General features: G+C 39.2%; 2 protein-coding genes and 1 long non-coding RNA gene across 9 annotated transcripts in view; 1 reads left to right on the top strand and 2 right to left on the bottom strand.

The window, feature by feature from the left end:
* Positions 1 to 523, bottom strand: part of BNIP1 (BCL2/adenovirus E1B 19kDa interacting protein 1) — an 8,211-nt gene extending 7,688 nt beyond the window's left edge. Inside the window, exon 1 of one of the 2 annotated variants that reach the window (XM_005879375.2) lies at positions 276 to 523. In XM_005879375.2, coding sequence (XP_005879437.1) covers positions 276 to 359 — 84 coding nt within the window. In that variant the 5' untranslated portion in view covers positions 360 to 523. The remainder of the gene's footprint in view (positions 1 to 275) is intronic. The other variant, XM_005879376.2, reaches the window with a different exon arrangement.
* A 1,476-nt stretch (positions 524 to 1,999) lies between these two features.
* LOC106728360 lies at positions 2,000 to 4,321 on the top strand. The gene is made up of 2 exons (XR_001364656.1): positions 2,000 to 2,756; positions 2,922 to 4,321. It is a non-coding gene; the product is annotated as an uncharacterized LOC106728360 (long non-coding RNA).
* Positions 3,979 to 17,780, bottom strand: part of CREBRF (CREB3 regulatory factor) — a 44,757-nt gene continuing 30,955 nt past the window's right edge. For 3 of the 6 annotated variants that reach the window (XM_014550354.1, XM_014550357.1, XM_014550355.1), the window contains 3 exons: positions 14,442 to 14,564; positions 9,435 to 9,570; positions 3,979 to 4,450 (listed from right to left, as the gene is read on the bottom strand). In XM_014550354.1, the coding sequence (XP_014405840.1) occupies positions 9,455 to 9,570; positions 14,442 to 14,564 (239 nt within the window). In that variant the 3' untranslated portion in view covers positions 3,979 to 4,450; positions 9,435 to 9,454. Of the gene's footprint in view, positions 9,571 to 14,441; positions 14,565 to 17,780 lie in introns of those variants that run through there. The other 3 variants (XM_014550356.1, XM_005879373.2, XR_001364655.1) reach the window with 3 other exon arrangements.

Raw genomic sequence — 17,780 nt, 5'->3', positions numbered from 1 at the left:
GGAAGCCGGAAGCCTGGGCAGGGGGGAGGGACATGGGGGTCCCGGGAAAGGGCGAGCCAACGCCACCCGGATGGAGGCTCAAGACCAAGGGTCAAGGGGAAGGGGCCAAAGGGGGCCGGAGAGGAGGGAGCCGGCCATAGAGCGGGGCCAGCGACCAGAGAGGAAGACCGGACCGAGCGGGGGAAGCTCGGGAGGGAGCCCGCGGGCTCACAGGAGGCCAGCGGAGCTCGGGTTTAGGGCAGCCGGAGCCCAGCAGGGGCCCCGGGAACCAGTACCTGGATAAGCGCCTTCACCTCCAGGTCGAATTTGACAATCTCTTGGTTACAGATCCGGACGTGGACATCTTGGGCAGCCGCCATGTTGGAGACGCCGGCTACGGGCAGCGGCGGTGGCCAAGTTCAAACGCGTTTCCGTGCCGCGCGGCCTTGCGCCAGCGCCCCCTAGAGGCCGGCCCGAGGCCCGCGAGGGTGGCGGCGCTGAGCCCAGGACTTTCCTCGGCACGTGGGGGTAATTCAGCCTCGCCTTTTCGTGTGGTCCTAGGGAAAAACAAAACGGAGAGGAAGAGGAGGGAACATCAAGAACACTTTCACGGTGGCCTCTCCCCATCTCCCGCAGATCAGCCATTCTAAGGATGACAGATTTTTTTTTTTTTTTGCATAGAGAGGAGGAGGGAAAAGTTTAAAGCCTGGAAAAGTATCAGTTGGGATGTCCCTGGAAGGTGGCATTGACAGTGTTTTCGATTTCTTTAAGTTTTCTTGTATGTTTCCTATTTGACAGTGCACCCACATCCCACCTCTGTGGCCCAGTCCCCCCAGGGGCCACCTGGTGGGAAGCGCAGGGTTGGCCGGAGGACTCGGGGGGGGGGGGGGGGGGGAGAAGCACCCAGCGCAGCGTGGGAAAGTGGCCTGGGCCGGAGCGCATGCGCGCTGGCTGCTATTACTACATTATACTGACATTTTGGAGCACTTCCTGTGTGGCAGGCTCTTTGTACAACGTGCTATATGTGTATTATCTAACTTAACTCTCACGACAGCCCCAGGAGGTAGAATTATCCCCTTTTTACACGCGAGGAAACCGGCACCGGGAGTGACGACTGGCCCAGCGCAAATGGAATTGCCAGGTCCAAGGGCATGGGCATTTGAAAGTTCTGGCCCTCGCCACCAAACCGCTCTTCACAGAGGCCTGATCTGTGGGAGTTTACACTCCCTCCGGCATGCCTGCTTCCCACGGCCCGGGCAACATGGTGTGTTCAACACTGGGATGTTTGCCGATCTGATCAAGTGAAAAATGCCATTTTTAAAATCTGCATTTCTCTTCTTGTGAATGCGGTTGAAAATTATTTGTATTTATTGTCTGCTCATTTCTTCATTGGGCTGTTGGTCTTTTCCCTGTCAATTCCCTAGAGCTCTTTATTTACTGAAGGATTAGCTCTTACCTATGAGCTTTTTTCTTCGTCTATAGAAATTTTAATTGGCTGTTTTTTAACCTTAGAGCCTGTCACACAGGAAGTGCTCCAAAAATTGTTTAATTTTTGTTTCAAAAGAAGAATTTATCAATCTTCTTTTATGACTCCTGGATTTGGGATCCAAGTTAGGGAAGGCCTTCGCCCACCACTGAGAATTGTTTCTATGGTTTCTTCTGGGTTTTTTGTTTTTTTCACATATAGGTCTTTACCAAAACGTATGGTGACTTATTGGTATGAAGTATGGAGCCTTTACTTTTTCCAGAGGGGGGTTACCCAGTTGTTCCAACACTATTTTCTGAATAATCCATTTTTTTCTCACTGGTTCGGGATGCCACATTTACATACTACATTCTTTTTTCTTTTTTTTAATATATTTTATTGATTTTTTACAGAGAGGAAGGGAGAGAGATAGAGAGTTAGAAACATCAATGGGAGAGAAACATCGATCAGCTGCCTCCTGCACATCTCCCACCGGGGATGTGCCCGCAACCCAGGTACATGCCCTTGACCGGAATCGAACCCAGGACTTTTCAGTCCACAGGCCGACGCTCTATCCACTGAGCCAAACCGGTTTCGGCCATACTACATTCTTAAGTTTGAATGTATTTCTAGTCTGTTGGCCTACCAAGTCATTCATGCACCAAAATGACACTTTTAATTATTATAGTTTTGTGTGTCTTAATATCTGTTGGGGATTCAACACCAGCTGCTTTGCTCCCAGTAGCTCCCACCTATAATTTTTCCTATGTGAACTCATGTTAAAGTTTGTTTTTTTAACCCCATTGGTATGTCCTTACTGGGACAGCATTCAATTTTCTATTTAATGCAGGAAGACTGACAACTTTGTGTTACTGACTGCTCCTGTTCAAGAACTTGGTCTATCTTTGCATTTGTTCAAGTTTTCTGTGTCCTTCATAGTATTTTCAAGATTTCTTTGGACCTTGTACATCTCCTGTTAACTCCTGGCTGTTATTTTAAGATTAAAACTTTTTAAAGAGATGGAGGTTGGCATTTTTCAGGTCAAACGTTCTGGATCCTCAAACAGACGCTCCCTATTTAGGACAGTGAAGAAGCCTGAAGTTGGCCAGCAGATCTGCCCGAGTGACCTTGGGCCCCTTTCACATCCTGCTTCTTGCTGCAAATTCCTATGCAATCGACAGTCTCCAATTGCATCTCTCTGCAACTAAAAAAGAAAATACAGCTCCCCTTTTCTCCACCCTCCCACACAGTCCCTTCTAACAAAGTGATCCAGTTCTAAGCCCGCCAGCTAGAAGCCATCTTTGAGGGATAGGTATGCGATCTGGGGACCCACAGTCCCATTACAAGTGCCAACGCTGTTTTGTTCCCTTCGTCTTTCCCCACTGATCCTGAGGCTAGCTTTTGGTTCCTCCATCTGCTACACTTGGGCTCTGGTTCTTCCTGGTTTTCAGATTCTAAGCCCTTTATTTCCCAACAGTGCCTGCGACACGGCCTGGTCCCTTAGAGATGAACATGAATCGTCTCACGTCGGCTGGGTCTGGGTGAGTCCCCTCCTCTACGTCTAGTCTGATGACTACCCACCTCGCTGGGCCATTGAGAGCAGCCGCTGGGTTCCCTGATGGGACAGCACCTGGCGGGGGGCGGCTTCCTGGGCACCACCCTCGCCTTCTAGGACTTTAACTCCTCCTTGCTGTTCTGAACCTTCCAGTCGAGACACTAAAGTATTTCCCAACCAGTGTTTTCCTTGGTGGCTGAGGAGCTCTCCTGGTTCCCCATCAATGTCGGTGAGCTGCAGACCACTCCCAGAGGGTTAGTTTCCTGAGAACTGCACTGACCTGGCTCCCCCAGCTCCCGGTTCCTGGGCCACGGCAGAGGCTCCCATGAGGGGCGGTCTCAAGAGATCAGGTCCTGAAGCAGAACGAGTCCGTGCGAGGCCATGTCCATCTGCTTCCTGACAGGCTCAGTGTCACTCAAATGGAGCAAAGAGGGCTTCTTCCAGGGCCCAGGCGCACAGGCTGGTCAATTCTTCTCTGACACCCCGCTGACGTGGCACCTGCGTCCTCACAAATACTTGGGTGGTAACATGCCCAGAGCCCTCTGCGCATGTAACAACTCCTGTGTTGTTCTGCGATCCTGTTCACAGCTGCCCCGTTCAGCAGGCCGGAAGTTCCTGGGGTCTCTCGAGTCTCCTCGGAGCCCAGCACCCAGCACAGGCGCTGGCAGGAGGAGCACTCTGCTGTGGTGGTGTTCACGCCGGTCCCGGCTCAGGCTCTGTGTGTTCTTACTTAAACTATTAAACATGCAAACGTTTGAGTGAGAAGAGACTCAAAATATTTTATTTCCCACAGAGAAATCGCTTGCCCAAAGAATCGAAGAGAAATAAGTATAAACAAAACTATGCTCTGAGCTGTGAAAAATGCCAATGTTTATCAATACATCTACATAACAGCTCAATGTTCCCCCAGGGTTACCTTGGTAAGCCTCCAAAAAGCCAGAGACAGGAAGGGTGAAAACATGAGGCCAACAATTCAAAACCTTTTCATCTTTTTTTTTTATTTTAAATTACAAAGGATGTTGCATACACAGATGAGTCTGTATCTGACTAGAAGTGCCGAGGGGTTGGAAGGTGACAGAGAACAAAGGCAACATTGGAATTGCCTTTTCTTCTGAAAAGAAAAACTGCACAGCTATTAACCAACATTTAATAGAATAAATTTTAAACAGCTCATGCGTCAACAAGATAAAATTCTTTCTAGACAAAAGACAAGACTGAATCCAATAAAGTTTCATAGCTCCAGTTGTGGGGGTGTGGGGTAGGGGACAGGGGAACAAAACGACAGAATCTGATAGCATTACAAACAGGATCCTATGCGGCTATGCAAGAGAGGCGGCCACATTGCATGAACAAACGCTCTGAATTCTTGCCCTTCTGCTCCTCTGTGACTTCTTACGCACAGGTCAGCCCTAGCATCACTTAACCACCAATGCTAAGTTACAGGACGAACCCTAGGGACAGAAGGTTAAAAAGGCAGGCAGTGGAATACAGTGTCATAAAAATGTGCTGGGAAGGCAGATACAGTACACACATACACATTTCTGTTATTTGGTTCTGAAAAAAAAAAAAGGGGGGGGGGCGAAGGGCAAGACACAGTAATCAGTCCCGCTCCCATCCACCCGGACTTTAATGAATGACACCACTGTGATTACATCGTTATGAAAGAGGCAAACCTAGTTCACCTAGAACTTGGCACACGGTTCTGCACTGGTCACCGACAAGTCTCCAGAATACTATTTGAAAGTAGTTTTAAGGTTCTATTCCCTCACGACTACCCCCAAGTCTTTCTTTTCTAAACGAAAATGGCAGTTTGGCAGAATTCAGTTCCTAGGTGCAATGTCTACAACGTCATTCAGTTTACTAAGCATGAGGATTATGCTTCAACACATAACCCTGCCTGCCTATTGAAGCGTTCCACATTCAGTAGTACATTTCATCATTCCCCCACACGCTTATTCCTTAAAACGAAACAACCATCCCTACAGCTGACGGTCATTGTTACATCCCAATGTGTTTGAAATATTAAAAAAGCATGGAGTCATCTTCTCATAATGCCCTTATTTAGATTACAAAGATTACAAAAGAATCCACAAGTATTACGGCACTGTGTGAGACGTATTTGTCATGATTCAAGGGAAGAACAAGACTGGAGTTTTGTGCAAAGTTGTGGAAATGGCCTCAGTTCCATGGGAAATGGTATTCCACAATAGACTTCACTAGAAGGATAACTGAAACCTTTTACTTTAACACTGAAAGCATAATTCAATGCATTCTCAAAATTCAAGTTTCAAGATTTGGAGAGATGCTAACATTCTGTTACATAATGAACTAGAAAATACTTAAACAGAATTTCAGGAAGACTATATAAAGAAAGGGAACCTAAGTTTTTGTTAACTCCTGCTGAAGGCAACTTGAATTCGTCTCTTAGAAAGTGAACTAAATCTTAGCAGCTAAAATATTTTTAAATGTATGGAATAAAGAAAAGCACATCCATTCTTGACATTTTGGTGAATAAACTAACAGCTTTATTAATGAAGGCAAACATGAGATAATTGTATGAGTATTATATATAAAAAAGAAATCCAAACTAACAGCATTGTATTTCAAAAGTACTGTACTTCTGTTTCTTTTAAAGAGACGTGTCATCTGTTTTATAAAACAAACAAAACGGGTACTCTTCTAAAAAATTCTGGAAAAATGAAAGAGTTAATTTCAAGCTGATGAACGGAACACACCTTTCTTTAAATGCAGACGATTGCGAAGGAGCAAATAAAGTCAAGCATCAGAAAGAAGATGTATGACAAATTCATGAAAGTCAGAAAAAAGGGATGTAGTGAAATTACCGCTAATCTTTCCCCCTCATATTCAAAGACCATTCAAAACTGGTCTTTCATACAAATATAAAATAACTCTAAAGAGAGGGAATTTGAAACCGTACCCATCTGAACTCCTTCATGATGTTTTTGTAATAGCTCTGATTCTCTTACCAAAAAGGTCAAAGTGAAAGACTGAGGAAGTGGAGGGAATGAAGACGTTTTGTTTTCATGTACAAGTAAGGCACAATATAAAGCCACATCATAATCTGTCATGAAGAATATAGGAAGGGACAAGAATCATACATGGTACAGTAGAACAAGCAATCGTATTGACTGAAAAAGTGTGGCACCCAATTCAAAACTTAGACAAGATCTTAACAAGAACAACTGGACAGCATGCTTTCATATGGAGACAGACTCTACAAAGATCCAGTGTATCGAAAACGAGGAAGAACTTTTTTGTGTTTTTTGTTTGTTTTTAAATCATAGTAGTACTAGAGTCAACGTTCCTATCATTGCTTTTGGAACAAGGGGTTCACTGGAGGTGAATTCACAATGCCTTCACTGAAAGTAGGGTTCTGGACTTCATTATGACTATCTGGATACCATGTATGAACACACAAAACCATTAGAGAGCTCTTCTCTAACAGTCTTCACCCAAAAACACATGCCACAATTTCAAAAACAGAACATGTACAATTGTTGGGGTTTTTACATTACCCTTATAAGATCTGTTTGTGTGATACACTAAACGGATATATTTAATGACAATAGAGGAAGCAGATTATTACTGGCATTAAAGTACAACCATTTCTAGACGGTTTTAAATGCCACAGAGTCCCCTGGTTAAAATGTAAAGCTGCACAGCTTGCCTATGTCATCTTTATGATAAGTTAAACAGCAAGAGGATTTAACTTCCACTCTACATTTTACTGCCAGGTTTTTATTGAGATCAAGTATCGCTGCAGCATTCTGACCAGCCCAGATTTAGCAGCAAATGGCAGGAATCATATAAAATGCATTTTTTTTTAACAAAGTGCTTTTCTAAGATATACATACATATATAAATAGGTACAAAATAAAGTGTCAACATTAAAAAGCTCAACTATTTAAAAGCTTTTAACTATTTAACTTAAGTAGTACATATAAAACACTGAAATGCAAGGATATGGAATCTACTAAACAGATTCAAAGTCTTTTTTGAAATGCAAGACCAAAAAATCAAATTCTGGTTTGCAGAGAGGAAAAAAGTATCAAAAACCAGAATTTCTAACAGAGCAGCTAGAAAGGGGCAATTTTATAAACCTCATCAGTTGAATCTCTATCATGAAGTGATTTTCACCTGATTGCAAAACTGCCAGATTTTGGAATACATTTTAATTTGCCAGACACACTCTGTCAAAACTTCATATACTTCCAAGTTACAAACTTGTGCTTTGCCTTCTCCCACTGAAAAAGGAAACACTTTAAACAATGAACTTATATACTCTATTCAACCATCGATCTGAGCTTATCATCTGTTCAGTGTGAATGCACTAAGTAGGTACATTTCCACCCAGCACACAGGAAATCTGGTGCATCACAGTTCATAATGTCAAAGAAGCTTGGTAAGCATTGCTCAGACGTTGCTGTGTGTTTTAGATCCAAACCTTTGTAAGCTATAGCTTCATGTGCTGTCACTTACAAATGGACGGGGGTGAGGTGAGTAAAAGAAAATGAAATACACTATACAGACAAAATATAACTAAATAATAAATTCTCCGACGGGTAATGGAGAAACAGATACTCTCCCAGCAGCTAGGTCTGAAATTTTTGGTATTATTTTTTTCTGGTTAGGTAGGAATTTTTTTTTAAAGTATAGTTTTTTTCAGACTTCAAACCACAAGATTTGAGAATAAAACAGTAAGAGAGATAGGATGGAAAGATCTGTGGAAAGGTTTATAATGTTGCCTTGACAAAGAAATTTCTCCTCAAGAGATAAAGCTTTAACATAGTTAAAACACTGACTAATGAAGCTGTTTTATGTGAGCAAAACAGAGCACCTAAAAACTAAATGTGTTAATAGTTCTCAGTTCTAGAAACTATAAAAGAAGTCACATGTAAGTCTGAAGAAGCTAGTTTGAAAATACCTGTACAAAAATATAAAAATCTATAAATTTTTTTTGTTTTTGTTTTAAGCTTGTGTTGATCTTTGAAAATATTACATGCACAATAATACATCGATTGGAAAAGTGGCAACTAAAGAATTAGATATTTTTAGCTTTTCTCTTTCTTTACATATATATATGTACATAATACAATAAAAATAATCTGTATTTTGGTTGTTTGGTGGAAGTATACTAAATAACCTTTAAATTTTCAAGGCCAAAAACTATTTTATCAATAGCTTACTAAAATGAAATATATTAAAATTTCCTACAATAAGTGCAGAAATAAAAAGACAGACACCTAAATGGCCACCAACTTATCTACTATGGAAGCGAACTAGAGGAACAGCAAAATAATATTTATATGTGTGGATGCTCCTTCTGTAGATAATTGGACCCAAACAGAAATAAAATTCACAGTTCAGTAAGATCCCTAACCCTGACCTTTTCGTTTTCTTTTTTTCTCCTTTCAGTCATACATTCATACAGTATCATGTAAGCTGTGCAAAACTTTACTTAGACTGGCAGTTTGCCATATCAGTTGCATTTGTCTTTGGTACAAAAAATAAAACAATCGTAATAATGTGCAAGTATTTGTCTTCTTCCGGTCAAGTACCGAAATATGAGTTTTCTAGAGCCATCTTTTTTTTTGTTTTTGTTTTTGTTTTTTTTTGTTTTTTTTATACAATACATAGACTCTGTGGCATATATCTACATTTCAACATAGTCCTATATACATTCAAAAAATCTGAAAAAGAGTTGCAACAAAAAAACATTTAAACCCCATAATTTTTCCATCTATATATCTTGTTTTTCCTCATTAGGGTTTTCATCATACAAAATATTACCAGTTTTATAGTTTCCCCAAAATACAAGGCACAAAGAATATGCTTTTTTTTCTTACTTGCACAGACATATACATATATATGTGTGTGTGTGTGTATATATATATACATATATACACACACACACACACACACCATATTGAGCTCAGAAAATGAATATCTAATATGGCACACGGGCATGAGTGCTGGGTTGTGCCATGTACAAGTGACATTAATGGTTGTGGAAAATTCGAACAAAAAGCAATAATTCTAAAAACAATCTAAACTGTTTTTAAAAAATGCTTCCTCGATTTTTTTGTGTGGTTCAGAGCATAAACCTGCCACAATATATGGCATTTACTAATATCTTCACCCCTCCAAAATGTTTCTCTTTAACAGATTTTTGAAATCTGTATCTAAACATTTAGTTAAATATACGAGTTTCAATTCTGATGCCAGTAGCAGTTGTAACCATGGTTTATGCTCTGAAAATGCAATAATCAAGTATTTTGGATCATGCGTCGCTTATGCTACTTAGTTCTTAAAACAATGTAACCTAATTGTAAATGTGTACATAATGCCAAACTGACATGCAAAACAGAATGAAAATTTACAATGAATAACATAACAAACTCAGACATTTCTGACCAGTGGTCCAATGAAGCTGATTACACTTTTGATGCTGGTATCCTTAGTCCTACAAGGCCTCCGGTGGGGTTGCCTTCTGCGGTCTTCTCTAACACTTGGTTAACAAATTCTGACGTTTGCCCAGCAACTGGGAGACCTGAGGGGAAGAACAAAAAGGTGCACTTAGACACAGGAAGGAGAGGGCATTGGTGGCAGTGTGCTGGCCCTCAGCTGACACGGGTCCCTGATGAGTGCTCTGCTCCTGGTTACTGCAGCCCAGAAAATACTTCCACAATTAAATTGGAGCCCACAATTTTAAGATTAAAAGGGTCAAATCAAGGATGACCATAAAGAATAGTTAATCAACATTTTAAAGTGGGGTAGATGACAAGTAATAACAGCCCAAAAGACAAAAATGCAGAGCTTGCAAATGATCAGACCATACAAAAATGAAACTATAAAAATGGATCATACAGTGAATGACATGGGAAAGGCAAAAAAATAAAAAAGCCATATGAGCAAATCCTAACAGATCTTTAATGACAGAACTCAAACCGAACATATATCAAGAATAAAGATGAGCTAAACTCACCTATTGGAGAAAAACTGCCAGATTCACTAACAAAAAAAATCTAAGAGTGAATTTTATGGTATGCAAATCAAAAATTAAATTAAATTTTAAATGTGTTTTTAAAGAGATGTATCTATGTTCAGTGATTCAGAAAGATAGAAATTAAAAGGGTAGTAGGCAAAGGGATATCAAGCATATACAAATAAATAGTAAGAAAGCTGCATTCATGATTATAATATCAGATAAGACCGAATTCACAATGATAAAGAATATATTCCATCATTAAGACCTAGCCGTAGGAATCTTATTCAAACGGCCCAGCATTCAAAAGCAAGACCACAGAAAACACGAGAAGACACTGAAGCACCTTAGAGGGGCTTTGCTCCGTGCTACATAATGTAGATGGGACACCCCTACAGAAATAAAAAGGAAAAGAAGACAAGACCTAATTAAGAACATCTAATAGACATGTACTAGAATCTTGCTATAAAATAGAAAATACATCTTCTTTTCAAAAGCCTACAAAACATTTAAAAGTGTAATGATATATTAGGTAGCTAAAGAATCTCAATAAATCACAAAAAATAGAAGTTAATAATAAAACTAAGAAATAATGATCCCTACCTTCTGGAAAATTTTTAATCTCTCTCAAACAATTCTTAGGTCAAAGAGTAAATCAAACCTAAAGTTACGAAGAATTCAGAAAACAATTAAAATACGACATCAGAATTTATGAAATACAGCTAACATAGAGGTTGAAAGAAATTTCAAAGGCTTTTAATTGTTAATAATAAGAAAATAAAAAGAAATGAAATAAGCATTTAACTGAAGAAATTAGAAAAACTAATAAATTCAAGAACTGGTTCTTTGGGAGATTAAGTAAGACATACTATAACTGACTGACTCAAGGAATAAAGAACACAATAGGTATCAAATAAAAAATAAAAATGGAACACTAGCCACTGATAGAGAGGAAATTAAAAAACAAAGGCAATTTTAATACATTGGAGGGCCTAGAGGAAGGGAATAATTTTCTAGGAATATATAAATTATCAAAATAGTCCAGAAGGTTATAATCTAACTGACAAATTATCATAGAGGGCATAGGATGTTTTCTAAGTTAATTACCAAAAAACCCACTGGACCAGATAGTTTCAAAGAGTGTTCTACCAAACCTTTAAGAAAAAGAAACTGTATCCTGGCCAGTTTTGCTGGGTGGATAGAGCGTCGGCCTGCAGACCAAAGGGTCCCGGGTTCGATTCCAGTCAAGGGCACGTACCTTGGTTGCAGGCCCCCCCCCCAGCCTGGGCCCTGGCCAGGGCTCATGCAGGAGGCAACCAATCGATGTGTTTTTCTCACATCAATGTTTCTCTCTGTCTTTCCCTTTCTCTTCTACTCTCCCTAAAAATCAATGGAAAAATAGCCTCAGGTGAGGATTAACAAAAAAATTAATTAATTTTTAAAAAAGAGGTCACCAGTTTGATTCCCAGTTAGGGCACATGATCGGGTTGCTGGCTCAATTCCCGATAAGGGGCATGCAGGAGGCAGCCAACTAATGTTTCTCTCTCCCCCTCTTCCTTCCTCTCAATCAAAAAAAAAAAAATCAATAAAAATATACTTGAACAAACAAACAAAAACCCCATAAGCCCATGGAAAATTTAAACAAGTGACAGGAATCCAAAATTCAAGAGGATGGGAAGAAACTACGAAAAGCTATAAAACCTGCTTGGTATCAACAATATCAATGTTTGTGCGGGATGAGTCAGAAGAAGTAATGGACCTGGGAACAAAGGAAGTCTAAAACAGCCAACAGGTGAACCACCGGAAGGCACAGGAGGCCGACAGGAAGACAGCTGGACTGTGAGAGATCTAGTCCAACTGAACAGTGAGTCCGGGGCGAGTGCAAGGAGCCCACAGGAAGAGGAGAAGGGGCTGCAGTGTGTAGCCCGTGTGAACTCAGAAAACTGACCAGCCATGACTCCCTTGCAGGACAGGAGCCAGAATGGATAAGAATAAAAACTGAGCAAGACAGGGACAATAGGTAAGAAAGAATGGTCCAGATAAAATGGGGAGGGACACAGAACAAGAAATCTCAGGAAGAAAGCTGCCGTGTGCACGTGTGACAGGCTGGCCCTGCCAGAGTTCCTCTTCTTGCCCTCACCTGACTGTGGCCTAATGACTCAAATGAATCAAATAAATCCCCTCACACCTTTGCTTTTGTACCACCTTGACCCCTATGAAAGGCACTTCCCTGGTTTGCTTCTCTCTCTCTCGCTCTTCCCCACCTGCTTGCTCGGGTGTTCCCTTAGACTCCGTCCCTGTGCCTCACTGCGGCCTCGCTGTGGCCTGCAGTGACTGGTCTCTCTAGGATGAACTTTCTTTCCCTGCTCCTCTCCTGTGTCCTCTCTTGTGGCTGGACATGAATGACCATCTCATGAACAAATGCAAAATTTTTTACATTAACCAAAAACAGGGGTTTCTGTGAAGTTTGAAGTTAGAAAAGCTATCGTGAACAAAACTTTCTTTTGAAAGTTCAAAAAACTAATTTCACATACAAATAAATAACAGAAAAGTATCAAGGTCAAAATCCCATAAAAAGTAAGACCAAAGAAAATAAGATTGCTACAAACAATAAAACTGTGCCTAAAAGGCATGAATAACCATAAAAAGGATGAAAACTATAACCCATTATTATTTCAAAATGAACTGGAAGACATTAAAGAAAATGATACAAGATATGACAGAACAGCATAATGAGAAATAGAAAAACAGAAATAAGACAGAACTCAGAAAAGAATTAGAAATTTAAAAAAATTAACTCTTGAAATTAAGGCAAAACTAAAAGGAACACAAGAGCAAATAAATGTAACAAATAATGCTTTTAAGAGAAACAGAAGTGAAAGGGAGAAAGAATTTTAACATTAAAAATAGGCAAAGAAAAACCAACCCACAGGTAATAAGTCCTTAAAGAAGAAAACCAAAGCACGGGAGTAAGTCCTAAAGAGACTGGGTGCTGAGTTGGGCCGCAGCCTCTGCCCGTGGGTTCCCGAGGAAGCTTGTCCTTCCTCAAGTAAAAAACAAAGCTCTACCTCTGTCCCCGCCAGGACACCCACCGCCTCCAGTTCTCTCCTTTGCTGCTGCTAATGACAACATGACTTGCTCTACGATTCGAAAGCTATTTTTATGTAATTAATGTATGCGCTCTTGTTTATAAAATGCCTGATTTAAAGAGGAAAAAAAAAAAAGAGATTGGAAACTACATACCGAAAGAGCACACTGCACACGAGAATAGCAACCTAAAATTACCAATGCCAAGATACAGTCTAGTAAAACTACTGGGATTTAAAGAAAAAGAAAAAAATCCTGTCGACTTCTAGGCAAAAATAGCAAATGACTTATAAAGAAAAAATTAGGCAATTATTAGCTTTTCAATAGCAACACTTAGTGCCAGAGAAAAATGGAGAAACATATGTAACATACTCAAAGAAAGAAAATTAGTCAAGGATTTTGTATCTGGTACAACTGACTTTTAGATGTAAAGGGAATATACAAACTTATCAACATAGAAGGCCTTTAAATTAAAAAATAAGAAGGCAAAAAGAAATTTTTCTTATAGCACTAAATTCCTCCCTTTATTTAACAAAGAAAGACTGAAAAGCATTTTGGAGAAGAAGAAACAGAAGACAGAAATGTACTGAAAGAATATAAAACAAATGCTTTAACACAAAGAATATGTAATGTAGCCAAAGCCATTTTATGATGCCTCAGGGTCTTCACAGATCGCGCTCTGCCTCAAAGCCCTAGGGATGCTGCTGATCTGTAAGTGATCCACTCGGGTGCCAGCGTTCTCACGCCTATGCCTGCGTTAGCTGCCCTGTTCTCCCGGTCAGGTAGCTGTGCCTGACTTCAGAAGGCCCACCTCTGTTCCTCCCCATGTTGTATAATTTGTTCAGGGATGGAAATCAGGCAGTCAAGTTTGTTAGAATCCTGTGGCATGTATTAGGGGTAAAACCAACAGATAAGCACTTTGACTACAGTATAAACTGCAGGCCTGACAGCTCAGAGATCTTTATTTTCCTTTTCCCCAGAGAAAGTTAAGATTGCTAGAAGTTTTTCTTCCTCAAGAATTAAAATAGTTCAGTGATGAGATCTAAGTACAACACGTGGTAATGGGCAGTAGATGTTGATGAATGATAAATCTCAAAAGACAAAAGTAGGCAGCCAAGCAATGATTCTCTCTCATCATCAATGTTTCTATTTCTCACTCCCTCTCCCTTCCTCTCTAAAATCAATAAAAATATATTTAAAAATAAAATATATATTTTAAAAAAGAGACAAAACTACTTGTAACAAACAGTAACTACAATGAGATCACTTGAGTTTTTTCTTTTCCTCTTGAAGCATATATTTTACGCTACATATTGTTATTGTTATTAATTATCCAGTATTCTTCTTACCAAGAGTATCTTTAATGAGGATTTCAAGCTTCTGCCCCATGTTGGGTCCTTTCTCCTCTCTTGGATTCTGTACTCGGTTTACAATCTCTTGCTTGATGGAGTTGATTACAAACAATAAATTATCTGTAAGACAGAACAAGACACTTGGAGTGTGTCACTAACATAGAAGAATTTGCTTTTAATTATGTAATAACAGAAATTCAATTAAAAAATGGAAAATGTTTAAGAAAACATTAAGCAGTAATAGTTATAAGCTTTCTTATCCAAGCAGACTAATTTCAAATGATGTGCACTTTTTTTTTTAAATTTATTTTTATTGATTTCAGAGAGGAAGGGAGAGGGAGAGAGAGACAGAAACATCAATGATGAGAGAGAATCACTGACTGGCTGCCTCTTGCATGCCCCCTACGGGGGACCGAGCCCGCAACCTGGGCATGTGCCATTGACTGGAATCGAACCCAGGACCCTTCAGTCTGCAGGCCAAGGCTCTATCCACTGAGCCAAACCAACTAGGGCTGATGTGCCACTTTTGATGAAACACTAAAGACATGTATCAATGTCCACTATCCTGTAAGCAACTTGCCCTATTTGTCCTCATAGCTTTAAGAACTATGACAGTGCCTAGTATATCGATTCATAAGATCTTAGTAAATGTTTATTAAATAAATCAAACAAAGTCCTTCAAAGACTAAAGATTTAAGAACAAATTTCCCTATCTTAAAAAAAGCTTAAAGAGAAAGAGCAGAATTAACCAAAAGTAAAGAGAAGAAGGAAAATAATAAAGATAATAGCAGAAATCAATGAAACTGAACACAAACACAAAAGAAAGCGAAAGTTAACAAAGCCTAAAGCTGGTTCTTTGAAAACACCAACAAAATGGATACCTCCTCCTACCCCCAATCCTCATCCCCAGCTAGACCAATCGATTATCTATATCTAGAATGAAAAAGGGGTTTTACTTCAGAATCTAGAGCCATTAAAAAGATAATAAGGAAATGTTATGCCAACAAATTTAACAACTTGGATGAAATGGGCAAATTTCTTGAAAACAAGAAGAAATGGAAAATCTAACAGCCTATTTCTAGTAAGGAGTTGAATTTATCAAAAAATATTCCACCCCGCCCCCCAAAAAAACAGATGGTTTTAATGGCAAATTCTAACAAACATACAATGAAGAAATAAAATTGATCTTAAAGTTTTTTAAAAAGATAAAGATTATGGCTCACTTCATTCCATAAGGCAAGGATAGCCCAAAACCTAAACGTGACAAAGACATTATAAAAAGGAAAAATTATAGACTAATATCCCTACTGAATATAGACACAAAAATCTTTAATGAACTATTTGCAATAGACTCTACTATAAAAAGGAAAATACACCATATCCAAGTAGAGTTTATTAATAATGCAAGGTTGGTTTTATATTTAAAAATCAGTTAATGTAATTCACCATATTAACAGGTGAATATGTAATATATTAGTAGGAAAAAAAGGATAATACAACATGATTATTCTAATAAATGCAAAAAAATCCCTTATATGACAATACTAAATACCTATTCTTGATCAATGAAACTAGGAAAAAAATTCAACTTACTCCAAATGATAGAGGCATCTCATCTGCAAAAAAAGCCTACAGCCGACATCATACTTAAATGTGAAGTTACTCACCTCCACCCCAAAATTGCAAACCAAGTAATCACCACTTGTGTTCAATGTCCTAGACATTGCAATAGGCAATGAAAATAAATAAAAGGCATAAAGATCAGAAAGGAAGAAATAAAACCTTCCGTATTTAGCCCTGGCTGGTGTGGCTCAGTTGGCTGGAGCATCATCCCATACACCGAAAGGTTGAGGGTTCAATCTCCGGTTGAGGTGCATTTCTCTCTCACATCAATGTGTTTCTCTCTCTCCCTTCCCCTCTATATAAAGTCAATAAAAACCTCTGGTGCAGATTAAAAAACACAATCTTTTCCCTATTTGAGAATGATAATTGCTTCAATAAAAATCCCAGAGCATCTACATACCTACTACTAGAACTGGTAAACAAATTTAGCAAGATAAGATACAAGAATAATACTAAAAAATCCATTTCATATGCATTTATAATCTGCAAAGAGTTTGAAAATAAAGTTAATGAATTGGAAAACTCCATTTTGTTAAGATGGTAATTCTCTCAAAATTGATTTACACACACTCAAAGCAATCCAATCAAATTTCACTAAGCTTTTTCTTCAAAAGGTGATACATTAATTCTAAAATTATATGGTCATGCAAAGGACCTAGAATAGCCAAAACAACTTTGAAAGGAAAGAACAAAATTGGAGAACTAGCAAGGACTAACACTACCTGACTTTAAGATTTACTATAAAATACAGTAATCAAGATCGTTTACATAAAATAAAGATAGACAAATAGATCAATGGGACAGAGTACAGAGTTCAGAAGTAGACCCATACATACCTGGTCAATTGATTTAACAAATGCAAAAATATACAGCCACAGAGCTGTACATAATCATGGATAAATACATTAACTGAACAACACAAAGATAGATGCCAACATGTGTCCAAAGAACCAGAGACCCAGAAGGCTCCCGGTGGCCCACCACATCCCCCTGCAGTGTGAGCCAGCTGGGTTCTAAAAGACATACAAATGCCGTGACATTACAATAATTACATCTATACATATTCACAGAGCTCAAACTCAAAATCCTTCAACAGCAAGAAAGAATAGTAGGAAAATGGAGTAGATTTCCATTCCAAGAAGCCAACTATTGTTTCATCTAATTCATTTACCTTGATTAGAATGGCCATTAATAAATAAAAACATCAGTTCGTTTAACAAGTTATAAACTTCACAGCTGGAAATTCTCTTTCTGCCCTCACAAATGGAAACAAGATAATCAAGATCAAGGATTAAGAAAAACTACACAAGTTTATGAGCACCTATGTGCCAGACATCATGCTGGACTTAAGAAAATCTCTAGACACAAATAATAATTGATCATTTTGCCACTGTTTCACTTTCTGATACAACTTAGTCGAAAAGCTACACAGTGAAGTTGACAATTTTAGAGGCAAAGGAACATGCAAACTCTATGGTACCAAGCTTAAGGAACAGTAACAGAGCTTTCTAACCCCCTAGTGTGCTATTAACACGTTAAGCGCCAAGCCTATCTTGTCTTCCTTTCCCGTTAGCCCGAGATATCCGATTTCACCAATATGCTGGCGGCACCAGTGACTGATGAGTTCTGAGTTCCGGATGCAAAGTATAGTGTCAGTCATCGGTGACTAACATGGCGCTTAATGTGTTAAGGGTTCTAGATGTATGAAAATGG

This window comes from Myotis brandtii, unplaced genomic scaffold (assembly GCF_000412655.1).
Source record: "Myotis brandtii unplaced genomic scaffold, ASM41265v1 scaffold6, whole genome shotgun sequence".
Lineage (NCBI taxonomy): Eukaryota > Metazoa > Chordata > Mammalia > Chiroptera > Vespertilionidae > Myotis > Myotis brandtii.
The sequence above is the reverse complement of the archived record's forward strand: the minus strand, read 5'-3'. Positions and strand labels throughout refer to the sequence as shown.